Source organism: Crinia signifera, chromosome 2 (genome assembly GCF_055691185.1).
Source record: "Crinia signifera chromosome 2, ASM5569118v1, whole genome shotgun sequence".
In the NCBI taxonomy this organism is placed as follows: Eukaryota; Metazoa; Chordata; class Amphibia; order Anura; family Myobatrachidae; genus Crinia; species Crinia signifera.
Genome location: NC_139218.1, coordinates 67,230,020 through 67,254,439, shown reverse-complemented (window position 1 = coordinate 67,254,439; position 24,420 = coordinate 67,230,020). Strand labels below are relative to the sequence as shown.

General features: G+C 43.8%; 1 protein-coding gene across 7 annotated transcripts in view; it reads left to right on the top strand.

Annotated features, from left to right (window-relative positions):
• Window positions 1-24,420, top strand: part of ABR (ABR activator of RhoGEF and GTPase) — a 381,486-nt gene that overhangs the window by 255,543 nt on the left and 101,523 nt on the right. For all 7 annotated transcript variants that reach the window (XM_083172282.1, XM_083172287.1, XM_083172288.1 and 4 more), the window contains 7 exons: window positions 2,338-2,390; window positions 8,550-8,690; window positions 10,136-10,257; window positions 15,004-15,172; window positions 16,326-16,448; window positions 20,356-20,431; window positions 20,912-21,016. In XM_083172282.1, the coding sequence (XP_083028408.1) occupies window positions 2,338-2,390; window positions 8,550-8,690; window positions 10,136-10,257; window positions 15,004-15,172; window positions 16,326-16,448; window positions 20,356-20,431; window positions 20,912-21,016 (789 nt within the window). The remainder of the gene's footprint in view (window positions 1-2,337; window positions 2,391-8,549; window positions 8,691-10,135; window positions 10,258-15,003; window positions 15,173-16,325; window positions 16,449-20,355; window positions 20,432-20,911; window positions 21,017-24,420) is intronic.

Here is a 24,420-nt window from a genome sequence, read left to right as displayed (position 1 = left end):
AGTCAAACCCCAAAATCATTCTTATTTTGTCCTGCATTAAAACTGAGATTTCTAACTATATAAAGCTACTTGTACTTTGTAAAAAAATAAACAAAATATTGAGCAGATCTATGTAGTATGCAGCCACACAACCTATCAGTTGCAGGTACATACAGATATAGCCGCGCTTATCATTGCTACACCACGGCTGCTTGTGCCTGTTAGGCATGCTACTGTTGTACCCCCAGCACGGATGCGTGTAGAGACGGGATTGCACCAGTCGCCACTGTCGCACATGAGCGTTGCTACATCTTTTGATCTGCTTAGTCCAAGTAGCTTCATATACTGTAGTTAGAACTCTCTAGCTTTCTATGTAAGTGCAGATACAGATGGAGGCAAGTCCATAGATCCCACCCGAGCGACCCATCTCTGCGCACACGCATGTGTGCCTCATTCGCGGCATGGTGCACTGAGAGTGGCATAGATGGAGGTGGCTCCATCTGTATCTCAGTGAGTAGAGTGTCTGATGGCAATGCCACAGATGATGGGTTTGAATCCGGGTCATGTCAGCATCTGTAATAAAGGATAGTGACTGAATAACAAAGCGCTCTCAAGTAAGGTTTATGAATCTTGTATAGGTACTAGTGACGGAAGCGGTATAAAAGGAAGGCGGACAGTGCAGAAGGGTGGTGGCAACTGGTACAACTTGTTGCACCATTTTGTAGGTGTGCCAGGTCTGCCGCAATGGACACAGACTTACTCGACTCAGGTGTTTGGATCCTGCAGCCAGACTGAGCATTGGTTTACGCAGCCCGATCGGAGCCCGAAAACCTTGTGAAACGATGGTGAACTCAGGCAGCACTCTTATCTTGCATAAGGAGGTGTCGATCTCCTACGCATGCCTCCTGCTGCATTCAAATATTTTAATTGCACAGCTGCTTCCTTGTGACTATGCAATTACTTACAAATCTGAATTATCCCATTGAGTAGTTTACAACGCTCTACCAGTTCTTTGTCCATAGATGGTATAATTGTCAAAGTGCCAGAGTATAGAAGTAGAGAGGTTGTCCATAGAAACCAATCAGATTCAGAACCTATGCTCTAAGACAGGACAGGTCAACTTGTGGCTCTCCAGATGTTGTGAAACTACAAATCCCAGCATGCCTTGCCAGTTTTAACACTCCCTTATAGCAAAACTGTGGCAAGGCATGATGCGATTTGGAGTTTGACAACATCTGGAGAGCCACAGGTTGGCCAGGCCTGCTCTAGGAGATAATAGCTACAAACTCGGTCCTCAGGACCCCACACAGTGCATGTTTTGCAGGTCTGCTCACAGAATCAAGTGAAATATTTAGCACCACCTGTGGATCTTTTAAAATGTTTTAGCCAGAAATGAGTGCAACTGTCTGGTGACCTGGAAAACGTAAACTGTGTGGGGACCGAGTTTGAGAACCACTGTCCTAGAGGGTCCACTACTATAAATCCACAATTTTAGTAAATATACCCTTGGGACTTCTCGTACACACTGTGACCTACCACCACCTATAACATAACACTCTCCTTCCACTGGTCTATGACACAAAGCGGTTTTGTGTGGACGTTGTTATTTACAAATAAGACTGTCAAAAGGGCGCTGGGAGCAGATCATTCAGTTATTTGATAGAGACTAGAGAGTAATGGCATTCTAGGGAATGGGGAGGTTTGCAAACTGGCTTAGTAAAAGAATCTTAGAAAATAGTCCTCTTGTGTTTTAAAGATCTATAGTAAAATGGGTATGGATCATTGGTCAGACAGCCACTAGGTTGACAAGCATTAGGTGGACACCACTAGGTCGATATGCAGGAAGGTTGACATGGCTGAAGGTTGACAGGGTCATTAGGTCGACAGTCAAATGTCGACATGGGATTTTCACTTTTTGTGTCCAGAATGTCAACACAGTCGACATGGACACTGGAACATAGCACTGCGTTCCCTCGCATGGCTCGCTGCATCGCCATGCTACAGGTACACTATTTTATTTCTACCACCACGTCCTAGTGGATGGTAGGGCATGGCATACCGCCTATCGACACATGTCGGCTCAAAAAAAGTGAACAACCCCATGTTGACCTTTTGACTGTCTACTTTCCCCATGTCGACCTAATGCTTGTAGACCTAGTGACCGTATCCCAAGAAAATTGCTAGAGAAAATGAACATAAAATAATGTCCAGCTGGTGACGTAGAGTCTGTGTATATCTCTGTGGGATCTATGCAGTAAGCATGTGAGACTCGCTCTTCCTAAGGACAAACCGCCTACAGTGCATTTCCTGTGTGTTGGCTTATCTGCTCTTAATGCCCTTTCCTTTTTCTCATTTTAGCACTGCTCTACAAACCCATTGATCGTGTGACACGGAGTACGTTAGTTCTGCATGTGAGTAACAAAATATTATTAAACAAAACCAAACTGTAATACATTAATAGCAACGTTCTGTTAGTGAGTTCTAATAATAAATGGTTATTCATCATTTAAGGATTTATGGGGGAAAATGAGATAATTACTTGTGTAATTACTGGTCCATATAACACTGGTCCATATAACATATATACTGTATGCATACAGTCTGCAATGCAGCCCTTTTTAAAATGACTGATCATTCCCATATAGATTATTATTAGGACATTTGACATGGTATATGTAGATACAGAGTACTGTGTAACCGTGAATGTAATTGATGCTGAAGAATACCGTGTGTATGGTCCAGCATACATACGGCACTGCCAAATTTTACAATTCTCAGAGGGGAACTTGTTATAAAAGGGTCACAAGTTTTCTAGTAAATGCATGTATTTGTTGCCAATTACTAGGAGACCGAAATTACCTCTAGAACTTAAATTCCTGAGCGTTTATATGACTGATTGTAGCATTCATAAAGGCATGTGACCATTAAAGCACTCTTAATATAATGGAGATAATGACACCAGAGCCTAAATTAACAAATGTAATAATGGACAATTTTATTAATTTAAATACTTTCCTCTAAATTTTATGTCGCATATATTTGCTTGTGTTGGTTCCAAACATTTTTGAGTGTTATGGGCAGTAAAATATTTGATGCTATGTCCAGCATTGGATAGATTGAGAAAAAATATATACTGTATTTGCTGGCGTATAAGACTACTTTTTCCCCCTGAAAAACATGCCTCCAAGTGGGAGGGTCGTCTTATACGCCGGGTGCACTTATATAACAAACTCTATATTTTGAGTGGAAATGTTGGGGGGTCGTCTTATACGTCCAGTCGTCTTATACACCAGCAAATATGGTACTATTCTAAAAGCACTTTCTATGCAACTCTTAGCCTTGCTCATTCTGCTTGGGGTTAAAAGATCTTAAGAAAATGTATTGCCAGTTTTACAACTACAAAGACAAGTCAGTGCAGATCGTGATTTGATTATTTTAATTTTTTTAAAGGGGTTGGGCTGGATAAACTGTAGCCTAGTGCGTGTGCTGCAGCACAGCGCCCCCTAGTGTTACAATTATTTCTTAACTGGTTGCCTGGAATGAAATTCTGGCACATTTATGATTCGGCTTGGGCATTAAAATTTTCCATTATTGGATTTAAAATGACCGGATATCTTTTTTTCACAAATAATACCCCACTGCTGGCAAATTCCCGGGTCTAGCATGTCGACCCGATAGTTTGCCTTTTAACACAGGTCTTTTAGCAGTGTGAACGGCTGAACCGTGTCTGCATTCCCGGATCTCATTCACGGATAAAACCCTTCTTTTTTACCAATGTTTGATATCCAGGTATCCAGACACGGGTTGACCCGTTCACACTGCCAAAAAACCCTTGTTAAAAAGCAAATTACCGGGTAGAACTGCTTCACCATGGGAATTTGCCTAGCAGTGAGAACGGGTTCCCTCGCCACAGCTCCTGGCAAGCCGTGTAGTTCACACTCGCAGTTTGAACACAGTATTAAAATATCACTTTCATGGTCCCAAAGCTGAATTTAAGGAATACATCTGTTAATATACCCTTGCGTAGGGGCCTGGATGACCCAGGTGTTCCAGGATATAATGCAGCCTTAGGTTAACTGCATCCTCAACGCTTATGTTTGCTCGGTAGTCAAACTGCAGGGGGGTCGAGATGGGTGTTGGCTACTTCCCTCAGATGGTTCGGTACCAGTCTTTCGAATGCCTTCATGATGACTGCTGTTAGTGCGACTGGCCTGTAGTCATTTAGATCCTTCACAGCCAACATCTTGGGAACCGGAATAATAACTGAGCATTTGAAGCAGGCGGGGACTCTACTCGTTTCCAGTGAGGCGTTAAAGATCACAGTGAAGATGGGTGCAAGCTGCGTTCAACAGTCTTAAGGGTAGATGGCGACACTCCATCAGGACCCGCAGCCTTCCTAAGTCTGACCCTTTTGAACGAAGCTTCTACCTCCCTCTGGTCCAGCTGCAAGACCTTGGAGTGTCGGTCAGGGTGGTGTGTCGGGGGTGTGTTGAGGCACCGGGCTCCTTTTTTCGAATTTGCAGTAAAACTCGTTCAGCTCCTCAGCCAGTTCCTGGAGCATTGGAGTTGGGCTTTGGCCTTTATACGTACATGTCAGTCCTTAGCTAACGGCTAGTGAGATATACACTCTCTGAAAGTACATTATTAAGCTTGTGTGATCTGTGGTGGTTTAAACCGGATCCTACAGGTATGGGTCATTGGGTTGCCCACTAAGTTGTACAGGTTTTAGGTCGACACCTCAAAATAGGTAGACAAGCAAAAGGTCGACATGAGTTTTTCATGTTTTTTGTTCCGAATTTCGACACGTCCCCTCACATGGCTCACTCGGCTCGCCATACTTTGGGCATTATTTTATTCTGCCACCACACCACAGTGGATGGGGGTGTGGGTCATTAGGTCGACCACTGAATGTCGACATGCCTTAGGTTGACACAGGCAAAAGGTCAACATGCTTAAGGTCAATGGGGTCATAAGGTTGACACATGCATTAGGTCGACATTGGGAAGGTTGACAGTCAAAAGGTCAACATGGGTTTTTCACAGTTTTTGTCCTGAATGTCGACACAGTATCAGGTGTCGACGGGCCTTAAGTGTCCTCACATTGGAGCTGCTGCTTGCAATTCTATCGTCATTCGCCAGTCACCACTACCCGGTGCCAGAAGTCCTACTGGAGACCGCCTCTGCTGCTCCCCCTGTCCCCCCTGTAGCTGCCCGCACCCCCCACTTGCCCTGGCCATCTCCCTGAAGTGGAGATGGGCAGGGAATCCGCTGCCATGCTGACGGGGACGCTGACTCCTGTCCGCCAGCCTACACCAGCTCGAGATCTGACGATTCTAAAGGCTGGCTGACAGGCGCTCATCTGTAATGCATGTTGACCTAATGACGACTATACCGATTCTACATATACTGTAAAGGCTGCTTGTACCACTTTAACTGTATAAGGTATTATCCCTCTGACACTGCTTTACTGATGGCAGTGCTTAGTACGATTATTGTCTGTCTGTGTGACATCATAGATATATAGTAATTGGAGTGATGAGTCATGGATCCCATGTACATTTAATGGCACATAGTTACAGTAGTGAGTGCTGCAGATGTATAGTCTCACAGCAGGTGCACATTGGTAATACAGTCCTTTTAATATACTTCATTAATGACTCCAAGCATTTTGACGAGATGTTATTCATCACCATGCATGTAAGATAACGGAATGTAAACGGCATTAATAAAACATAATCTCATCATTTTGTAACAAGCTGCTAATATTACATAGTCTTTAATGACACGATTCCCTAGATTATCTTCATATGCATACATTATACACTTGTATATCGGGTCCCACTGGATTGTTCAGTCTATTTCTGTCTTTATATCAATGTTATTGTTGCAAACAAAAATAAATAGATAAGTTTCAGCTTGTTTTTGCCTGCAGCACATTTAAGGGGCAATTCAGACCCGATTGCTAAGGTTAAAATCCCCCCCCCCCATATGCAAGACTTTAGCGAGTTTCACACTGTTGTTGGGTGGGAAGGGGGCGGGCACGGGGTGGACGCAGGCACGTGCCCATGAAAATGGTGAATGCGCCCATAATAACACTGGGCGTACCCCTGTGTCCATGCATCCTGACTGACTTCACATGACGTCAGCGTCTGCCCCCAATTCGGCGGATAGCGGGCATCTGACAACTAAGTATTGATTTTATTTTCAGAGTGAAGGTTGGAGAAATCATTTGATGGTGAGTGACTATCAAATGATTTCCCCTCAGTTTATACGCATCCTGGCATCCGGATTCGGTCATGTTAGGACCTGTGTGTGTTGTTCCATGGTACATAAAACATAAAAGGAAATGCAATTTTGAGTGTAATGGGAAAGGATTAGAATAGTGGTTCCCAAACGTTGTTGAATCGCCCCCGTCTAGAGTATCAGCACTTTTTCAAGTCATCCCTATTCTAAAAGTTTCTTATTGATAAAGTTTCTCAGAGTGCTTAGGCACCCATGTTGGGAACCTCTGGTTTAGAAAATAATTACACACTAGATCAGGAGGGGGTCCAAACCTGTCCTCAAGATCTACCAACAGTTCATGTTTTCCATGCAAGCTGTGGAGCTATAGTAGGAATGAATGCAGCAGGTTTGAAAATGTGACCGTTATGACTACAGCTGTGCACCAGCTAGGTGATTTGGAAAATGTGGTCCATTGGCAGATCTAGAGGAGCGGTTTGACCACCCCTGCAATAGATGATGGAACATTCATATCGTCTAGTGCAGTGATTTTCAACCTTTTTACCTTGCGGCACACTAAATAAGATTTTAAAAATAGCCAAGGCACACCATGAGATCCCCACAGGGGGGAAAAAAAAAAAACCCTATTGGCCCCCATATAAAAAACAATCACACTGGTCCTTACAGGTAACAAAAATAAAATACATAGGCCCTTTAAGAAGAGACCAGTAAATACCAGTTGAACTGGTGGTGGCTGTAAACTGGTTTGGGCATCTCTAGATCTGGGGGCACACTTGGGAGCAGCTCAAGGCACACTAGAGTATTTTCTAAATGTTTGTCCTGAATGTCGACATGGACACCGTCCAAGTGTACCGCGTACCCTCGCATGGCACGCTGCGCTCGCCATGCCTTAGTGGGTGGTCGGGAATTAAATAATGCATGTCAAAAGAAAACTTGAAAAACTCATGTCGACCTTTTGACTGACGACCTAGCCATTGCCGACCTAATGCTTGTGACCTAAGGCATGTCAACCTTCAGGGGTTGAGCCAATGAATGTTGACCTTATCTGTCGACATTACGACCGTATACTAATATAATAAACAAGTGCTATTTCTGTAGTATCCATATAGTCATATGGTGCTGTACAATATATAGATTTCCCTGAAACACCATTAATATCACATAACTTATTTAAAGCCTTTTCTTCCTTATGGTTGTTGGTAACATATATCAGGTGTTCTGCATATTAGCGTGGATAGAGCCACTTAAAGCAGAGTGTCTTTTGAATTCAATCTAAAGCCACATTTAATTTATTAAGGGCCAAGGTGAGTACACATGTGCAAAGAGAGTGATAAACAACCAACCAATCGGCTCCTGCCTGACATTTTTCAAACACAGCCTGTGACATGACAGGGACAGTAGAAGCCGATTGGCTAGCTGTTTATCACTCTCCGTTTTATCACTTTTGAAGTTTAGGGCATGTGGCCCTGTAGCTCCAGTGCTTTTTGAGTACTTCAGATCTATTGGCAGCGTTTAGCTTTTTTCAGACCGCATACTAACAGTTGTTGAATTCATAATGGGTTGCTAGTATTTATACTAGCATTTAGAATTTAGTTTCTGTCCCTGCATTTACCTGTAGTTTACAGTATGTAGAATATAGAACTAGTGCATTCTGAAAATAGGAATGCAAGCAGACAGCCAACATGAGCAAATGCTAGTAACTGTGATACTGGGTGATTTGCCGCTAGATACAGTGGTTTAAAATAACCTTAAGACCCAGACGCTTGTTTATTATATATAAACACAATGAGGTTTGGACACTTACTGGTCTATTCACTAAAGGTCAGGTTTTATAGAAGTGGAAATGTTGCCGATAGCAACCAATCAGATTTTACTTAAATCTGATTGGTTGATATGGGCAACATCGGTACTTCTTCATCTTTGCGGCCACAGCTTACGCCAGTTACATTAGTCACTTTCAGAATAGCATAATCGTCCCTACGCAAGCTTGCCACGCTACGGGCTCGGTGGCTCGTTCAGCTTGGGGCTCACAACAACTTTCCCAGAGGTAATAGATGGTGGTGTGGACCCAGAGTGGTGGTACGCAAAGATTCCTACGTAAGTTCCATAGCATAAGCTGTGGCTGCAAAGATTAGGAAGTACTGCAACATCTCTACTTCTTTAAAACTCTCACACTTTAGTAAATATGCCCCTTACTGGCATGATCGTGACAATATTCCTATTTTTCACAGCAGGTAGAATTTTTTTTGAAAAGTTAAATACTCTGCTGGCTTTTCCACAATGCTTTATATTATTATTTATATGTATATATCAATTCTTAAAATGTTCCAGGACCTCCTTAAACATACACCTGCTGACCACCCTGACTATCCATTGCTACAAGATGCCCTCCGTATCTCGCAGAACTTCCTGTCTAGTATCAATGAGGACATCGACCCACGGAGAACTGCAGTCACAACCCCAAAGGGCGAGGTGAGAAGTGCTCTGGAAGCGGTTACTTCCATAGGCAAATAGTCTGCACTTTTTCTGTTGCCCGAGGCTGCCTCTCCATCAGTTGTATTGGGCCTTTTTTATGAGTATATTGCTATAATGAGTACATAATAAGGTTTCATCATCAATAGGGTCTAAGTCAGTGATGGCTAACCTTGACACTTCAGATGTTGTTTAACCACACATCCCAGCATGCCCTGCTACCGTTTTGCTATTTGGCCATGCATCAGGGCATGCTAGGATGTGTAGTTCAACAACAGCTGGAGTGTCAAGGTTAGCCATCACTGATATAAGTTAAAAAAGCAACCAAGTGTTACCTCTATAGTTGTAATAAAGCCTGAAGTTGTTCTCCAACAATTCTTTTTTTTGGGGGGGGGGTAGGGGGTTGGGTACTACTGAGAAATATATAGTAATTTGCATTGTTCTTATGTCTACTTTTGTGGATGAGGCTGGACATTCCCTTCTGCAGTATAAATTGTTGGAGGCTGATATTACTCAGGCCATCTATACAATAGCTTTACATAAATCTTCTGTCGGCTATAAGATGATCATCCAGGCTGAGGCAGCTCCCAATCTCTTGGAACTTCATACATACACATTGTCCTTCGTTATTACTCATTATTTATTCAAGATTACACAACTCACATGCCAAAGCCAGAGAAGGACCCTATGTTCCATTCTTCTCATCAGCCAATTCCACTCTTCAATGTAGATTTCAAGATTTTAGCAAAAATTTTGGCATTGTGTCTCCAGAACGTTCTCTCCTCATTGCTTACAGATAACCAGTTGGGTTTTTATTGTGGGCCACTGTTCTGTGAAGGGTATTTGCTGTAGTATAGTGTCATCTTTAGCATTTTTATTTCCCTTTTATGGTGCGATACATTCAGCAGACATCCCAGCGACTGGATTCAAAACTCCAAAGTGGCAGTGTAACACAGTATTTTTTACTGGGCGATCAAATTAGATTGCCCAATAAAAAAAATAAAAAAGCACCTTTTTTCCCAAAGATACAGATAAAGGGAAACCTGTGTGTTTTTGAATGCTACTTTTGGGGATTTTGGTCCGGCTACTGGTGGCAGGTGAAACCATATTGCTGATAAGCCGGCGTTAGTGCAGGCTTAACTGTCCTAACTGTATAGGTCCCGGCTAGCCAATTACCCACGATCAGTAATCCCAGGTTAATGGATAACGGCCATAGTATGGCTCTTGTCAGCGTTATTGCTAGCTCTATTGCTTATCAGTTTACATCAGTGGATGCTACATTAACATGCTTAAAATGGAAGGCTCCTACAGTATGGCTGACATATATTATATTATATTATATATTTTTTTTGTATCCGATTCCTTATAACAGATCAGAAAAACAGTGACACTGTTTCCATGTACAGTAATTATACAATAACCATATCCATTTTCTTAATTTCCAGACCCGACAACTGGTGAAAGATGGATTCTTGGTGGAACTGTCTGAAAACTCCCGCAAACTGCGACACTTATTCCTGTTTACAGACCTTTTGCTTTGTGCCAAGCTAAAAAAGGGAGCCGTTGGGTAGGTGATAATATACATAAGTGTGTTTTTGGTTTTTATTATAAATGTTATCATAGCACCTCCATGTTTTGCTGTTTTATAGCTGCACCCTCGCTACATTATGTAATTGATGTTTTGCAGAACATGGAACACAGCAACTTTTTTTTATACCGTACATGTGAGCTACAGGTTGTTTAGAACTATAATATATATATATATATGCATGTTTGGCCACACTAATGTGCACCAAATGGCAAGAAAAGCAGAAACACAAAATGGTAAGCAGCACTAACCTCGAAAATGCTCAAAGGTAACAGAAGTTATTCAGTAGCCACCATTGCATACAGCAGCAGTGCTCAGTGCCCAAAAGTAATGCCCAGCATATGCCCCCTGCGCTTAGCATATTTACTCATTAGTGTCCAGAATATCTCAGCGATGTCCGAGACATCCACACATCAGTGCCCATTGTGTGCCCGCAATGCTCTACGCGTTCAGCCTGCATCTGCAAACCGTTTTTATCCAGCAGTTCCCATCATATATCAAGAATACCCAACACAGTTACCTGGCAATGCCCAGCAGATTTACCCAGCTTGTTGCCCAGCATGTATTAGCAATGCCAAGCAATTTCCTGGCATGCGATTAGCAGATGTTGCCATTGTTATTCCATTTACACACTTATGGCAGCAATTTGTCTGCATTTACCTTCCTCTGATTGCTTTGCCCATCATACTGTATTTATTGCTGTCCTCAGGACATCCAGAACAATGGCTCCAAGGTATACGATCACTAGGTCAACATGCGTGAAGGTCGAAAGTCAAATGGTCAACATGGGGTTTTTCACTGTTTTTTTTGAGCCGCACTTTTTTTTTTGGAGCCGACGTGCCAACAGGTGCTATTTCATGCCCTACCATCCAATAGTGTGCCGAGCACGGCACCGTGCCCGAAGCATGGCGAGCGGACCTGGTGCTACGTTCCGGTGTCCATGTTAACAGTGTCAACATTTGGGGGGGGGGGGGGGACCCCATGTCCACCTTTTGACTATCGACCTTCTCCATGTCGACCTAATGACCCTGTCAATCTAACACCATGTCGACCTTCATGCATGTCAACCTTCAGTGGTCGACCTAATGACTGTTGACCTAATGCTTGTCTATCCAATGACCTATACCCTACTCCAATTATGTGTGTTTGCATGGCCAGCAGGAGTTAAGGTGCCCATACACGGAGCGTCAGGGTGGTGCGATAAGATGCGCGCTCACGTGGACATCCCATCGCACAGTACATAGTATGTGCTGCCCTTGCTTTGTGAACCTAGATTGCATCGTATCTAGTTCAAAACGCACAGTGCTTTAACACATCACCTACGGTTTGAACTAGATGTGATGCAATCCAGTTTAAAACGCACAGAGTTATCGCGTTATAATCGTTGTATTTTATATTTATATTTTATATAATTTAGTACCTATCATGTTGAAATTTTTATGGAGAATTGGGAGTTTCAGCCACCCTCCCTATCAGCACTTCCAACACATAAGTCAGGTGCACTGATTTGATTGGACCGTTGCTATTCTGCTAGTCAGGAGGATAGGAACTTAAGGTGCCCATAACAAAACAAAAGTGAATGAGGTGAACCCTTGCGCCTACCGCTGCCTATGGAATTGATTCAGTATATATGATAACACCAATCATACACAAAAATAAGACATAAAAGAAATTACTGACATTTCCAGGGCGCAGGTCAGATTCTCTTTTCCCTTATTTTCAATTTACCCAAAAGAGAGAGAGAGAAAAAGAGAGCGCAATAGTGTAATACACTGTGGTAAACTAGTAAGATAAACTGTTTTACAGGATATTAAATTGACTGGACTCGTACCCTTCAGGGTGGTCTACTTTTCAGGGTAGACAATAAGCGCTTCCTCAAGGGGCGGTAACGTCACCGTGTGGGTATGAGTATATCCTTTTTCAATGCCTTGAAAAAGAAGCCTACAGGGTTTCGAAACGCGTTGGCGAGGAGGAGAGAGGGTGAACCACAGCGGACCTGATGCCAGGAGTGAGCCACCAGGGACGCCTGCTATATTACATCTCGCTTATTTGTCTACACTAGTGTTGTGGACCAACACACTTGGTGAGAGTCCATTGTGCTTTACCCTTGATTTTAATGATGTTATTTGATGAATAAAAAAACGGTATTACACCATACCAGTCTTTTTTCCATATGTACCCACTGGATATACTCATACCCACACGGTGACGTTACCACCCCTTGAGGAAGTGCTTATTGTCTACCCTGAAAAGTAGACCACCCTGAAGGGTACGAGTCCAGTCAATTTAATATCCTGTAAAACAGTGTATCTTACTAGTTTACCAAAGTGTATTACACTATTGCGCTCTCTTTTTCTCTCTCTCTCTTTTTTGGGTAAATTGAGAATAAGGGAAAAGAGAATCTGACCTGCGCCCTGGAAATGGCAGTAATTTATTTTATGTCTTAAGGTGCCCATACACTGAGTCATAAGCTCTGTACGTTTTGAACTAGATTGCATCGCATCAGAACGCATGTGATGGGCTAAAGCAGCGTGCGTTTTTTAACTAGATGCAATGCCGATCTAGTAAAAAAAAAAAATAAAGTAGGTGCAGCACATACTTTTTGTGCTTTGCGATGCACGGGAGTGCGCATCACCTCACAAAGCAAGATCACACCGTGTTTTGGCACCTTTCATGTACATACTTTTTCTCTGATGGAAAATTCATAGTTCTTTTTCTATGTAGAGATACAAGTGAGGGGTTGTTTTTGAGATGGTTCAAAATGTGTTTTAATACATTCATGTTTTCTTGCTGCCGTTGAACTGAAAATTTTTATTTTTTTTGGTACAGTGAATTCTGACTATAAGCATAAAATAGAAATATATGTGAATTCCAATCTATGAGGCGCAAGACTAAATGGAGTAAATCACCAGTTCATCTGATTCTTCAATGTTCAAATATCCCTGTGTCTACATGACTTTGGCCTCCAAGGTGTGTTCATACAAATATGTGGAGAGATGAAAATGTAAGGATTAACTGGTGCTCAACAAACAATATTGTATGTCTAATTGACAGTGAAGTAATAGGTGGGCGTACCCAACTCACGGTAAATATTATATTGTATAGGCCCGTTGCATTTTCTGCCATGTTACAGGCTGTGTTTGAAAAAAGTCAGTTAGGAGCTGATTGGCTGGACATTATCTCTCCTTATCAGCCTTGCATTTATCTCTTGTTAAGGCTTAATACATCTGCCCCATTGTATTTATATCTATTCACTTCACATACGTATCCGCATCAACGGAGATGATCAACTTATTTACGGAGACACGAATCCACACCTACAGAGACCAGAAATAAAGAAAACGCTACGGGCCTATACGATATAATATTTACCGTGAGTTGGGTACGCCCACCTATTACTTCACTGTCAATTAGACATTCAATATTGTTTGTGTGAGCACCAGTTAATCCTTACATTTTAATCTCTCCACATATTTGTATGAACACACCCTGGAGGCCAAAGTAATGGACAAGGACATTAGAACGTTGATGAATAAGAGGAACTGGTGGTTTACTCCATTCAGTCTTGCACCTCATAGATTCGAATTCACATCATTTTCTATGTTATGCTTATGTTTTTGAGTTGTTGGGTGATGACCTAGGGTTAGTACAAAATAAAGGCATCAGTGCACCACTAGAGTTCATCATCTATACATTTCTATTGTATAATTCTCAAATTATACACTAAAATAAAAGGTCTTTAAAGGAATTTGTCATGTTAGTTGCCATCATTCCTTATTAAATTACCAAATTAAGGGGCAGATTTATTAAGCTTGGAGAAGAGATAAACTGGAGATAAAGCGGAGAAAAGGTAAAAGGAGATAAAGCACCAGCCAATCAACTCCCAACTGTCTTTTTCAAACACAGCTGATTGGCTGGTGCTTTATCTCCTTTTACCTTTTCTCCGCTTTATTTTCAGTTTATCTCTTCTCGACGCTTAATAAATCTGCCCCTAAGTGTGTACTTTTATCAGACGTTCTTTTATATCACAAAATTATCAGGTCTTGGACAGCACAATGGTCATCATCACTGCGTCACAGTAATGGCCAGATCACTATCTGTGTGATATTTGTATGTTCTTCCCTTGTCCTGAGGGAGTTTCTCTAGCTCACAGGTTCTTAAATTTTGCCCTCAAGACGCCACACAGTGCATGTTTTCCAGGTCACCTGTGGATTTTTAAAACGTGACGGTTGGTGCCGGGTGACCCTGTGTGGGGTCCTGAGAGCCACTGCTCTAGCTTAGAGTGTTTTCATCCAGCCTTCGAAGAGATGGAACATATTAATTTGGTTTAAAACTTGTTTTAGTTGGTTTAAAGAAAGTAAGAACATATTGGGGGGATTCAAATGTTTGGCGCCCGTCCTGGGACCCATGTGCCGGCAGTAATCCAATGTTACATGGGGTGACGAGCTAAAAGCCGAGAAAAGACACCCGTTTGGAGACTTTTCTCCTTGTCCCATTAGTTTGGTCGGGTTTAGGTGATTTGCACGCCTAAACCAGACCTTAATGGGTACGATTGCCATGATAAAAAATCACCATTTGAATATCGCCTAGTGATCTCCGGTCATTAGATGGGAGATCGGGTGCGATAAAACATTTGAATCCCCCCCCCCCCCCCCCCCCAAGATATTTGTGTCCTTTTTCAGTGTATTAAATGATGTATGAATGGCATTTCTCTTCTATATGCAGGAAACACCAGCAGTATGATTGCAAGTGGTACATTCCACTGGCTGACCTGGTGTTCCCCTCCGTGGAGGAGTCAGAGCCCATCCCGCAGTTGCATGCCACACCCGATCACGAGATAGAGGACATGAAAGCAAAGATATCTGTTCTAAAAAGCGATATCCAAAAAGAAAAGGTTAGTTAATGCAGCAAAGACCTGCGCTGTAACCTCAGTGTTGTCCCCAGGGGAATGCGACATTGGTGGAGAGGTTGTTATCATGTTTTATCTCAATTTGGGGAGCAGCACAGCTGGCAGCATTGCGGTGGAACAGCCAGGAGGAGAAGGTCGGCGGGTGCTATGCTTGCCAAATGTGATATCCTATGTGCCGCTAGGAGCAGTCATCACGTGTGGCGTGTTACGGTTACCTTGTCACGCTGCGCAGACTGCATGCCGGGATCAGGGACAGCCGGTCAGTCTGAGCAGATGCTGCCCGGCATTAGGCTGTGCATGCGCAGTCTATTCCCTAAATCCCGAGATTGGATACCCCAATCCCGGGATTGAAATACCAGACCTTTTTGGGGCCAAATCCCAGTGATCCCGGGATTGGCCACCCTACTTGTGACCTTTTAAACAGAGTGACTTATGGGTCCAACACAAGGGGCGACTGTGCTGAGCGATCTGTCAGGGCCCATGTTATCGATCTGTCAGGGCCCTGACTGGCAATCTGGCTAGATGTATCCTGCATGCAGGATCTTAATTGCCCGGCGATAGCCACACATCACTATCGCTATGGTACCTACACACAGGGCGATGTTGGGTAATTTTCTAAGTGTTCTAGTCAGTTCGCTTAGAAAGTGCTCTGAGATCGCCCCGTGTGTAGGCCCCATTACACTGTGTCATTATCAAAATGTGCTTTTACTATTGGCTGATAGCAAAGAGTAGTCTCCTGTGGTTCAGCAACCTGGCTGCATACCTCCCAACTGTCACGATTTTAGAGGAACAGTCCCGATTTTCGGGTCCTGTCCCGCTGTCCCACCCGCGGCAGGCATTGTCCCGCTGCGGGGGGTGGCAGTTGGGAGACCCCTCAATCTAGTAGAATAGACGCTGTGCGCATGTGCACAGCGTCTATTCTCGTATGAAAATGAGGTTGCGGCTAATTAGCATAAGCCGCACCCTCATTTGCATACGCCCCGCCCCCATTTCGGGCGCTCGCGCGGAAGCCGCGCGAGTGTCCCTATTTCTTCACGTCAAAAGTTGGGAGGTATGTGGCTGTGAACCAAGAACCTTAATTTAATCTGGTGCATTGTATATCAGTTGGTCACTTCCATTCTCACTGGTTTCCTTACAGAAGTCCAATAAAGGATCAAGTCGTGCAATTGAGAGACTTAAGAAGAAAATGTTTGAGTACGAGTCCTGGCTCCTGCTCTTCTCCCCTTCCATCCCGTTCCGAATCCACAACAAGAATGGCAAGGTAAGCCTCAGTCTTGGGTTGCTTGGAGCTGGCAGCGTTATCGCCCCTGTGGATATGATGGGAAAAGCCAGTATCTTGTGAGAGATACAAATAGGAATTTGCATTTGGTTTTCACACTTGGGGATTGTGGGAAGGCAGCAGTTGTTATTTGCATACTTTGAACATCTACATACAGATAGGATAATGCCAGGAGGGGAATTCTGCAGTGTCTGATGTGAGGAGTGAGTCAGACCGCCAAGGGAACAAGTGCGTGGGATCCATACCAGCTCCACAGAACCTCTACTGATTTGGCTTTAAGCCCACTCTCTCTGCTTTTGAGTCCAATTCACAAGGACACATCATAACTTAAAAGCCAAGTCTTCAAAGAATTTGTTTCAGTTACAGAACCCCCATTGTTTTATTGAGCACTTTAGCTGGTAGTAAGTTTTTATAAATCTTCAGGATCATTTTGTATGCTATCTAGTTTTACTGATCAGCTCCTATGTTGCATTCCCATTTTTCAGTGCACTCGGTCCATCTGTTTTATTCAGGTTTAGTTTCTAAGGAATGATAAGCTTACCGAAACATACATCTAAAGAGCAACAGTTGCCTATAGATACAGGAGGCAGCCATTTGTTGGGTGAATCCATACTTATTAGAACGCAGCCTCCAAAATCACAAGGGAAGAATGCAGAACATCCTAGCACCAGCAGTCACTTCCTGGAATCTCCCAAGCTGCTGCAGACGTAGAAACTAGTAGTCAGCCATTCCTGTAGCAAGTCGAGCCTGCTGCTTTGGCTAGTGTGGCACTGTGCGATGTCATGCAGTGTTTTGTGGGACTGCGAGTAATATTGAGCAGCAATGGCAGTAACTGAGAAAACGTTATCCTTCTGCAGAAGCAGACCATTTTCAGATGGGTACTTCACCCTCTCTAACAATACAAGAGCATATTTATCTAGAACAGCGGTGTCAAACTCATGGCCCTCCAGCATGCCCTGCCACAGATTTTATATAATGGATTGCTAAAAACTGTGGCAGGGCATGCTGGGACGTGCAGTTCCACAACAGCTGGAGGGCCATGAGTTTGACACCACTGGTCTAGAAAATGTGGACAAGTATTGCAGTTATCACCTGACACATACTATCAATAACTTCGATAATATTATACAGGAAATCTCAGATATCAATGTATCCCTATACATCTAGCCTCAATACGCCATGCAGCGAGAGATGCCTGGCAGGAGTGATCCGCCAGATTCCGTATGACTCTGTTAGCATTGCGCACTTTTTTATGTTTAAGATGCATCCTAGTTGCAAGGAACTGTGACTAGGATGCTCCAAGAGATTGTGCTGATTCATTATTTATGCTACACTTGTATAGTGTGTGTGTTGAAGTCTGTATACAGAATACAGTGAAACTTTGTATTGGAAAAGAGTTGTGACTGAAGATGTATACAGTGTGTTACAATGTATCAGAGACAGTCACACACAGGTATAAGAATCAAATTAATCAGCAAAATCTCCTTGTGTGTCCCAGCCACATTGCAAGCATTGGGCATCTTTGTTTGCTGGAAGAGTCTCATGGGCCCCAGCGCAATGAGGGGGGCGTTTGGTGCGACTTCAGCAATGATGTATGAGGACACAATGCACACCATTGCTTATTAGTCTCATATCTTGAAAGACTAAAAAATGGCATAAAGTTAAACATTTATATTAGAAGTGTTGGGGCAGATTGCAGATAAGGGGACTACTTGGCTGTTCTAGATTATGGTATAGGTACATGTTGTGTGGCACCAGCGTAATAATACGGTTATGGTATAGGACAGTGTTTCTCAAACTGTGGGGCAGATTTATTAAGCTTGGAGAAGAGATAAACTGGAGATAAGGTAAAAGGAGGTAAAGTGCCAGCCAATGAACTGTGTTTGAAAATGACAGTTGGGAGTTGATTGGCTGGTGCTTTATCTCCTTTTGCCTTATCTCCAGTTTATCTCTTCTCCAAGCTTAATAAATCTGCCCCTGAGTGCCTAGACACCCTGGGGTGACTCGGGTTGGGGGGTTCACAACCACAAAAAAATATTTATGCTCAAAGTGATTAGCAAAACCAGTGCTGGTGGCTACCAATCATAAGATGTATGGACAGTTAGAACCACAGCTACAGTATGTTCCCTGCCACATAACTGAACCTGAGGGTGGCAGTTAGGCAGAGGATACTTTATTTATCCATAAGAAAATTTTTGACTAGGGGTGCCTTAAACAAATGCTGATATTCTAGGGTGTCGTGGTCATTAGGTTGACCTCTAAAATTGTCAATAGCGACCAGGTATACACCTAAAAATGGTCAACATACCATAGGTGACACAAGCTTAAGGTCTACATGGATATGATCAACACAAGTTTTTCATGTTTTTTGTTGTCTATGTGCACATGGACAAGTATAGGTGTGCCATGGCTCACTGCACTCACCATGCTTTGGGCATATTCCCACTCTATGCCCACTTGAAAAGTAAAGTGTAAACCAAGTCGGTCTAAACAACAACAAAAAAACATGAAAAAATGGTGTCGCTCTTTTGTGTCCATATCGACCTTAAGCTTGTGTTGTCTTTCTGTCATTGTCGACCTAAGGTATTTCGACCATTGCAGGTGTCGACAGTCATTGCTAGTGGACTGGCAGATGCCCACACACTGGTGAGCGCTCACCCTTACTGTAACATATCTGCAGTTCTCATCGGGATAGGGCCACACTGTATATATGTTTCCCTGTAACTCAACGTTGATTGGGGATATCACAACTACTTGGTCTAGTTGCTAGTAGCCTGTCACATGCAGTGGGTACTAACTGCTGTCTAGCAGCAACTTGTATAGGTGAGAGCTCTCGCTCTCAAATCACTTCTGAAAATGAATGGTCGCAATGGATTGTGGTGTGTAAGGCTCACAATGTCCACAATGTCTTAAAGGTCCCATTTATTTATATTGGTCAAGTTCACCCCAGTCATTAAACATACCATGGGCGAGATGTATTAAGCTGAAAATGTGGTAAAACTCCAGTTTTACCGCATTCTCCTATGTATTAAAACCCGGCCGCACCGATACCACATAGTAGGTATCGGTGCGCCCTCCACCACCTCCTCGCCGACCCCTCTCCCCCTCTCTCCAGCTTACCTTCTTGCAGGTCCTCCTGGACCCCGGAAGGTAAGCCCTTCCTCCCCCTAGCAAGGCAGCCCGGACGTCCTTCCGGCTGCATGGGGGAGGAGGCGCCAGGGACAGCCACGCTGAGCTGTCCCGGCTGCAGGGGAGCAGTAGGCGCCTGGGAGATGACGAAGACCCCCTGCACACCACAGTATAGGTATCGCTGGGAGCCTCCGTCACCACCCCGCGATGCCAGCTGCATATGTTAGCACATATGCGCTGGCATCACGGCAGGGGCATGGCGAAGGGTCGGCGATGTATATTAATACATCCTGCCCCATGACTCTCCAGAGCAGTGGTTCTCAAACTTTTTGGAATCACAGCACCCTGGAGTATCAGATTTTTTCACGGCACTCCTAAGTTAAAAGCATCTTATTGACAATGTAGAAAAAAAAATATTAAACTAAGTAAACTGTGTTTATATATCATTCTTCTGTTTAATTATGTGAGCAGTGACATGATTCACCTCTGTCACTCCACATATGTTATGATTGGAAGTCACTGGTTTTGGCTATTGCAATGAATTTTATTTGCTCCTGGACCAGCAAACCGAGGCACCCGTACAAGTGTCCTGAGGCACCCTAGGGTGCCACGGCACACAGTTTGGAAACCACTGCTCCAGAGTAATGTGTCTTTGTGTTGGAGCTAGCAGAATTTAGTTCTTTTAGCTACTCATGCCATTTGCTAAAAATGTTTGGGCTGTCCTTTGACTAAAGTCTGTATCTTCTGTACTGCTTCGCAGAGCTACTTCTTCCTTCTGTCATCGGATTATGAGAGGTCAGAGTGGAGAGAGGCCATTCAGAAGCTGCAGAAGAAAGGTGAGCAGTCCAGCTACTGATAGCTTTACAAAGACCTTGGGGTATATTCAAAGACACTTGCGAACTGTGACAGTGAGCAGCTTGCAACTGACCCCCTGCATACGCCGTTTCCACCTCGCTGAGTTTTTGCAGCGATGTGGAAACGGCATGTGCGGCCGCTAAAACAGCTAGGGTCACGGCTAAATGGAGCGGGCTACCTGTATTAACACCGATCCTTGCTGTTTGGTGGAATCCTCGCAGTCCTCTGACAGCAAGGGTTCCTCTGGAACATTGAATAGGGTGAGCAGCTGGCGCGGAGGTTGAACGGCGAGGGTCGCTTGTTTTCGGCGATACCCGCTGTTTAACCCCCTCACTGGCCGCATTGAATATGGGCCTTTATGTACAGATGATCACTATTCTTATGTGATACACTATGTAGCAAATGCAGTGTTTAAGATCTAATCATACAGGTTTTCAGCTATTTGTTTCCTTTCGTTCTAGATTTACAAACATTTGCACTAAGTTCTTTGGAGCTTCAGGTGCTTACTGGGTCCTGCTTCAAATTGCGAACGGTTCACAACATGCCTATAATCAGCAATAAAGATGGTAAGCACGTATCTGTCTAATGATTGCAGTAGCTCTGTCTGGCCACAAGATGGTGCTGACAGTTATATTTCAAAATGTATATGCAAGTCTTCCATCAGTCAGGAGTCTGCTAAAGAATGAGGATACTCTTCATGTTACTAAGTGTGCATGAGGTTTTCATCCAAATAAGTTATTAATCAGGTTGATGTGCAGTCAGAAGGCCATACAAGTTGTGACCCTACTAACCCCTGACTGACACGCTGTATATACTGACACGCCATGTGCACAGCAGAGGCTTGCAGAATGAGTTACCTGCTGCTTCCTTTTCACATTACGAACTACAAAGACACTCGCCAGAGTTCTGTGATTTAATATAACAATTTGAAATGTATATACCTTGATCCACTGGGGGTCCTGGCGATTTGTGCATTTGACTATTGTTGGATTTCTGAACTTTGCACAACAGGTACGCTTTAAGATTTTATATGCTCCTGTATTAATCAGACTAGTAGCCTTATAGTAAGGCTGTTGTCCTTGTCCTTTCCCCCTCTACCATACAAGGGCCTGAGGAATGTGCAGTAATTACTTAGGATCTCTCCCAGGTAGGAGGGAAATGCTTGGAGACAGCAGGGGGAATGGGATATAGCTGGGGAAAAGGCTCCTCTCATGTTGCGTATGCCATCTAACTATAAAACGATGTTACTCTGTATTTTGGGTTTATTTCAGTTTGCTATAAATAATAGTGGCTGCTATCAGCAAGATAACAGAGCAGATGTGCAGCCACATGGTGTCAGGGCAGGACCAGCAAAGCAAGCCTTGAATAATAGGTTTTAATGAGCAGAACGTATTACTACTACTCTGCATGTTTCTGCTAAGTACTGCACAAGCAGCAGTGGTAAAGGAAAGAAGAGATGGTCTCAGAATTAAAGGTCTCATTTTTTTTTACTGAGCTATATTGTATCATAAATACAACAAACGAGGGAAGATTAATTAGCACTTGGAGAGAGAGAGAGAGAGAGAAAGTACCAACCCATCAGCTTCTGTCATTTTTCAAACACAGCCTGCATCATGACAGAAGCTGATTGGTTAGTAATTTACATCTCTCCACTTTCTCTCACCCCTAGCTTTCATAAAACTCCCCTTGGTCTGATACAATGGTCATTTTTGCATTCTCCTTCATATAGTTGCAAACCCTTTTGGTTTGAGCTTTATAAAGAGAGAGATTTATGTTTTATAAACACTGTTCCTGCTTTTTACATTTGAAGCACATAATTATAACCAGGTTCTTTATAAATTATATTGCAGAATGAAATATATAATAAATATTGAGCATTTAGATGCAGTACACTAAGGGGGGTATTGAATTAGTGCATATTTTTCCCGTAGGGGGGAAAAAATCACTTTCACAGTTTGTGGGCAACTTTCGGTACTTGTGTAGTTTCACGGCGGCACGCTACGCTACACTGCCAGTGTAGCCCAACAGCAGCCTAGGGTAGTTAGCGTAGTATCCCATCGGCAGCCCTGCGTAGTCAGCGTAGTGTCCCTGTCAGGCAGCGTAGTCACCGTACTGTCCCCTTGAGCTGCAGCTCTGTCCCCGGCGTCCCTGGCAAGGTTAGTGAGCGCCTCTCACACAGCGCCGGTAACTGGCAGATCCCCTGCGCTGGCGGACACCGTCAGGGAGGTGATCATGCGGGCGCTGGCGGAGAGGTGCTCCATCTAACAGACGCACGAGTGTCTCATACGCAAGTGCGTCTCAGTACTTCGTGCAGCAGGGTACGGCAACCCTACCCGTGTCCGCTACAGGGAGACAGCAAGTGCGTCTCATGCACAATAAAGGACGCATTTGCCAGTGCGCTATATTACATACTGGCAAATGCCTCCATTTAAAACCCCCACTATCCACGTCAGCCCGAAGCGCGGCGACCGTAGCGAGCCCCGTGGAGGGACGCGGTGCGCATCCTCCCGCCCTGTTCATACCCCCACTATCCACTTTGGTGTGGAGTTGATATTATAAAGTGTGGCGAGTCAAGTAATTTGCGTCCCCTCGCTGCGCTCGCCACACTTTATAAAATCTTCTCCACGCCGATGTGGATAGTGGATGAACAGGTCGGGTGGACACATACTGCGTCCCCTCCGGGGCTCTCCATGCTTCGGGCTGATGTGGATAGTGGGGGTGTTTCAGGAACACATTCACACCTGTCATGTCAGGCACGTGAAAAATTGTCAATGGTTCCCACACAAAGTAATAAGCGCTGACACAACGCTGACTGACTATGCTAACTACGTAACGCTGACTGACTATGCTAACTGCGTAAGCTCTGGTTAGGCGTGAACGTACACACAGTTGCAGCTGTCACAGACACAAGCTGACTATGCTGATTCTGACAGGGACACTACGCTGACTACGTAACTGCCGCCGTGAAACTACACAAGTTAGCTGACTAAGCTGGCCGCGGGAACACTGCGCTGGTTCTGACAGGGATACTACGCTGACTACGTAACTGCCGCCGTACCAAATCTTGTTCTTGATCCTATCAGAGCCAAAGCCTGTTTAGAATAGTTAGGCTGAATACATACCTAAATGATATTGGTACATTTTGTCATATTGGAATGACAAATCCTGCATATCAGGCCTGTAGCTAGCTGATGCTGAATTACACCATTCTGTAATGTAGCTGCTTTGCAACAGTTTTAGCATGGCCAAATAGCAAACTGTAGCAGGGCATCCTGGGATGTGTAGTTCAACAGCATTTGGAGGGCCAAAGGTTCCCCATCCCTGCACAAGACAATATGTTGGACCGATATATGGGGCACATCATTTTGTGTGTACACTCTGTCGCTGACCATGCACATTCCCGCACCATCATCTACATCAGTGATGGCTAAGCTTGACACTCTACACATCCCAGCATGCCCTGCTACAGTTTTACTATTTGGTCATGCTAAAACTGATGCAGGGCATGCTGGGATGTGTAGTTCAACAACAGCTGGAGTGTCAAGCTTAGCCATCACTGATCTACATTATCCAGGGCCAACAAAGACCTAGTTAGTGAGGGGTATGTTGTGGAATGCAGCATGGCTGCCAACAGTGCTCCATTGCTGCCAGTATTGGCAAGTGCTGATACCATCTTCTATTGTGTACCCAGCTTAAAACAGTCATCATTCTGATCCTGTCAAAATTCTGATTTCAACTTTGTGTTGTTGATATGGTTACTCTCAACCATAGGACCGGATTCCAACCCCAGGGACTGATGTCTCTGTGCGATACAGGTGTAAAAGAGCCTTCCTGGGGCAGTTAGTTCCGTTGATAACATTTATCGTAAACTATTAACTTTCCTTAAAAGTGCTTTTATTATTCTCTGATTAACGTTCTATTTGTCTGATCATAGCAGCCCATTTAAGACACAGAGTTCATCATTTAATCA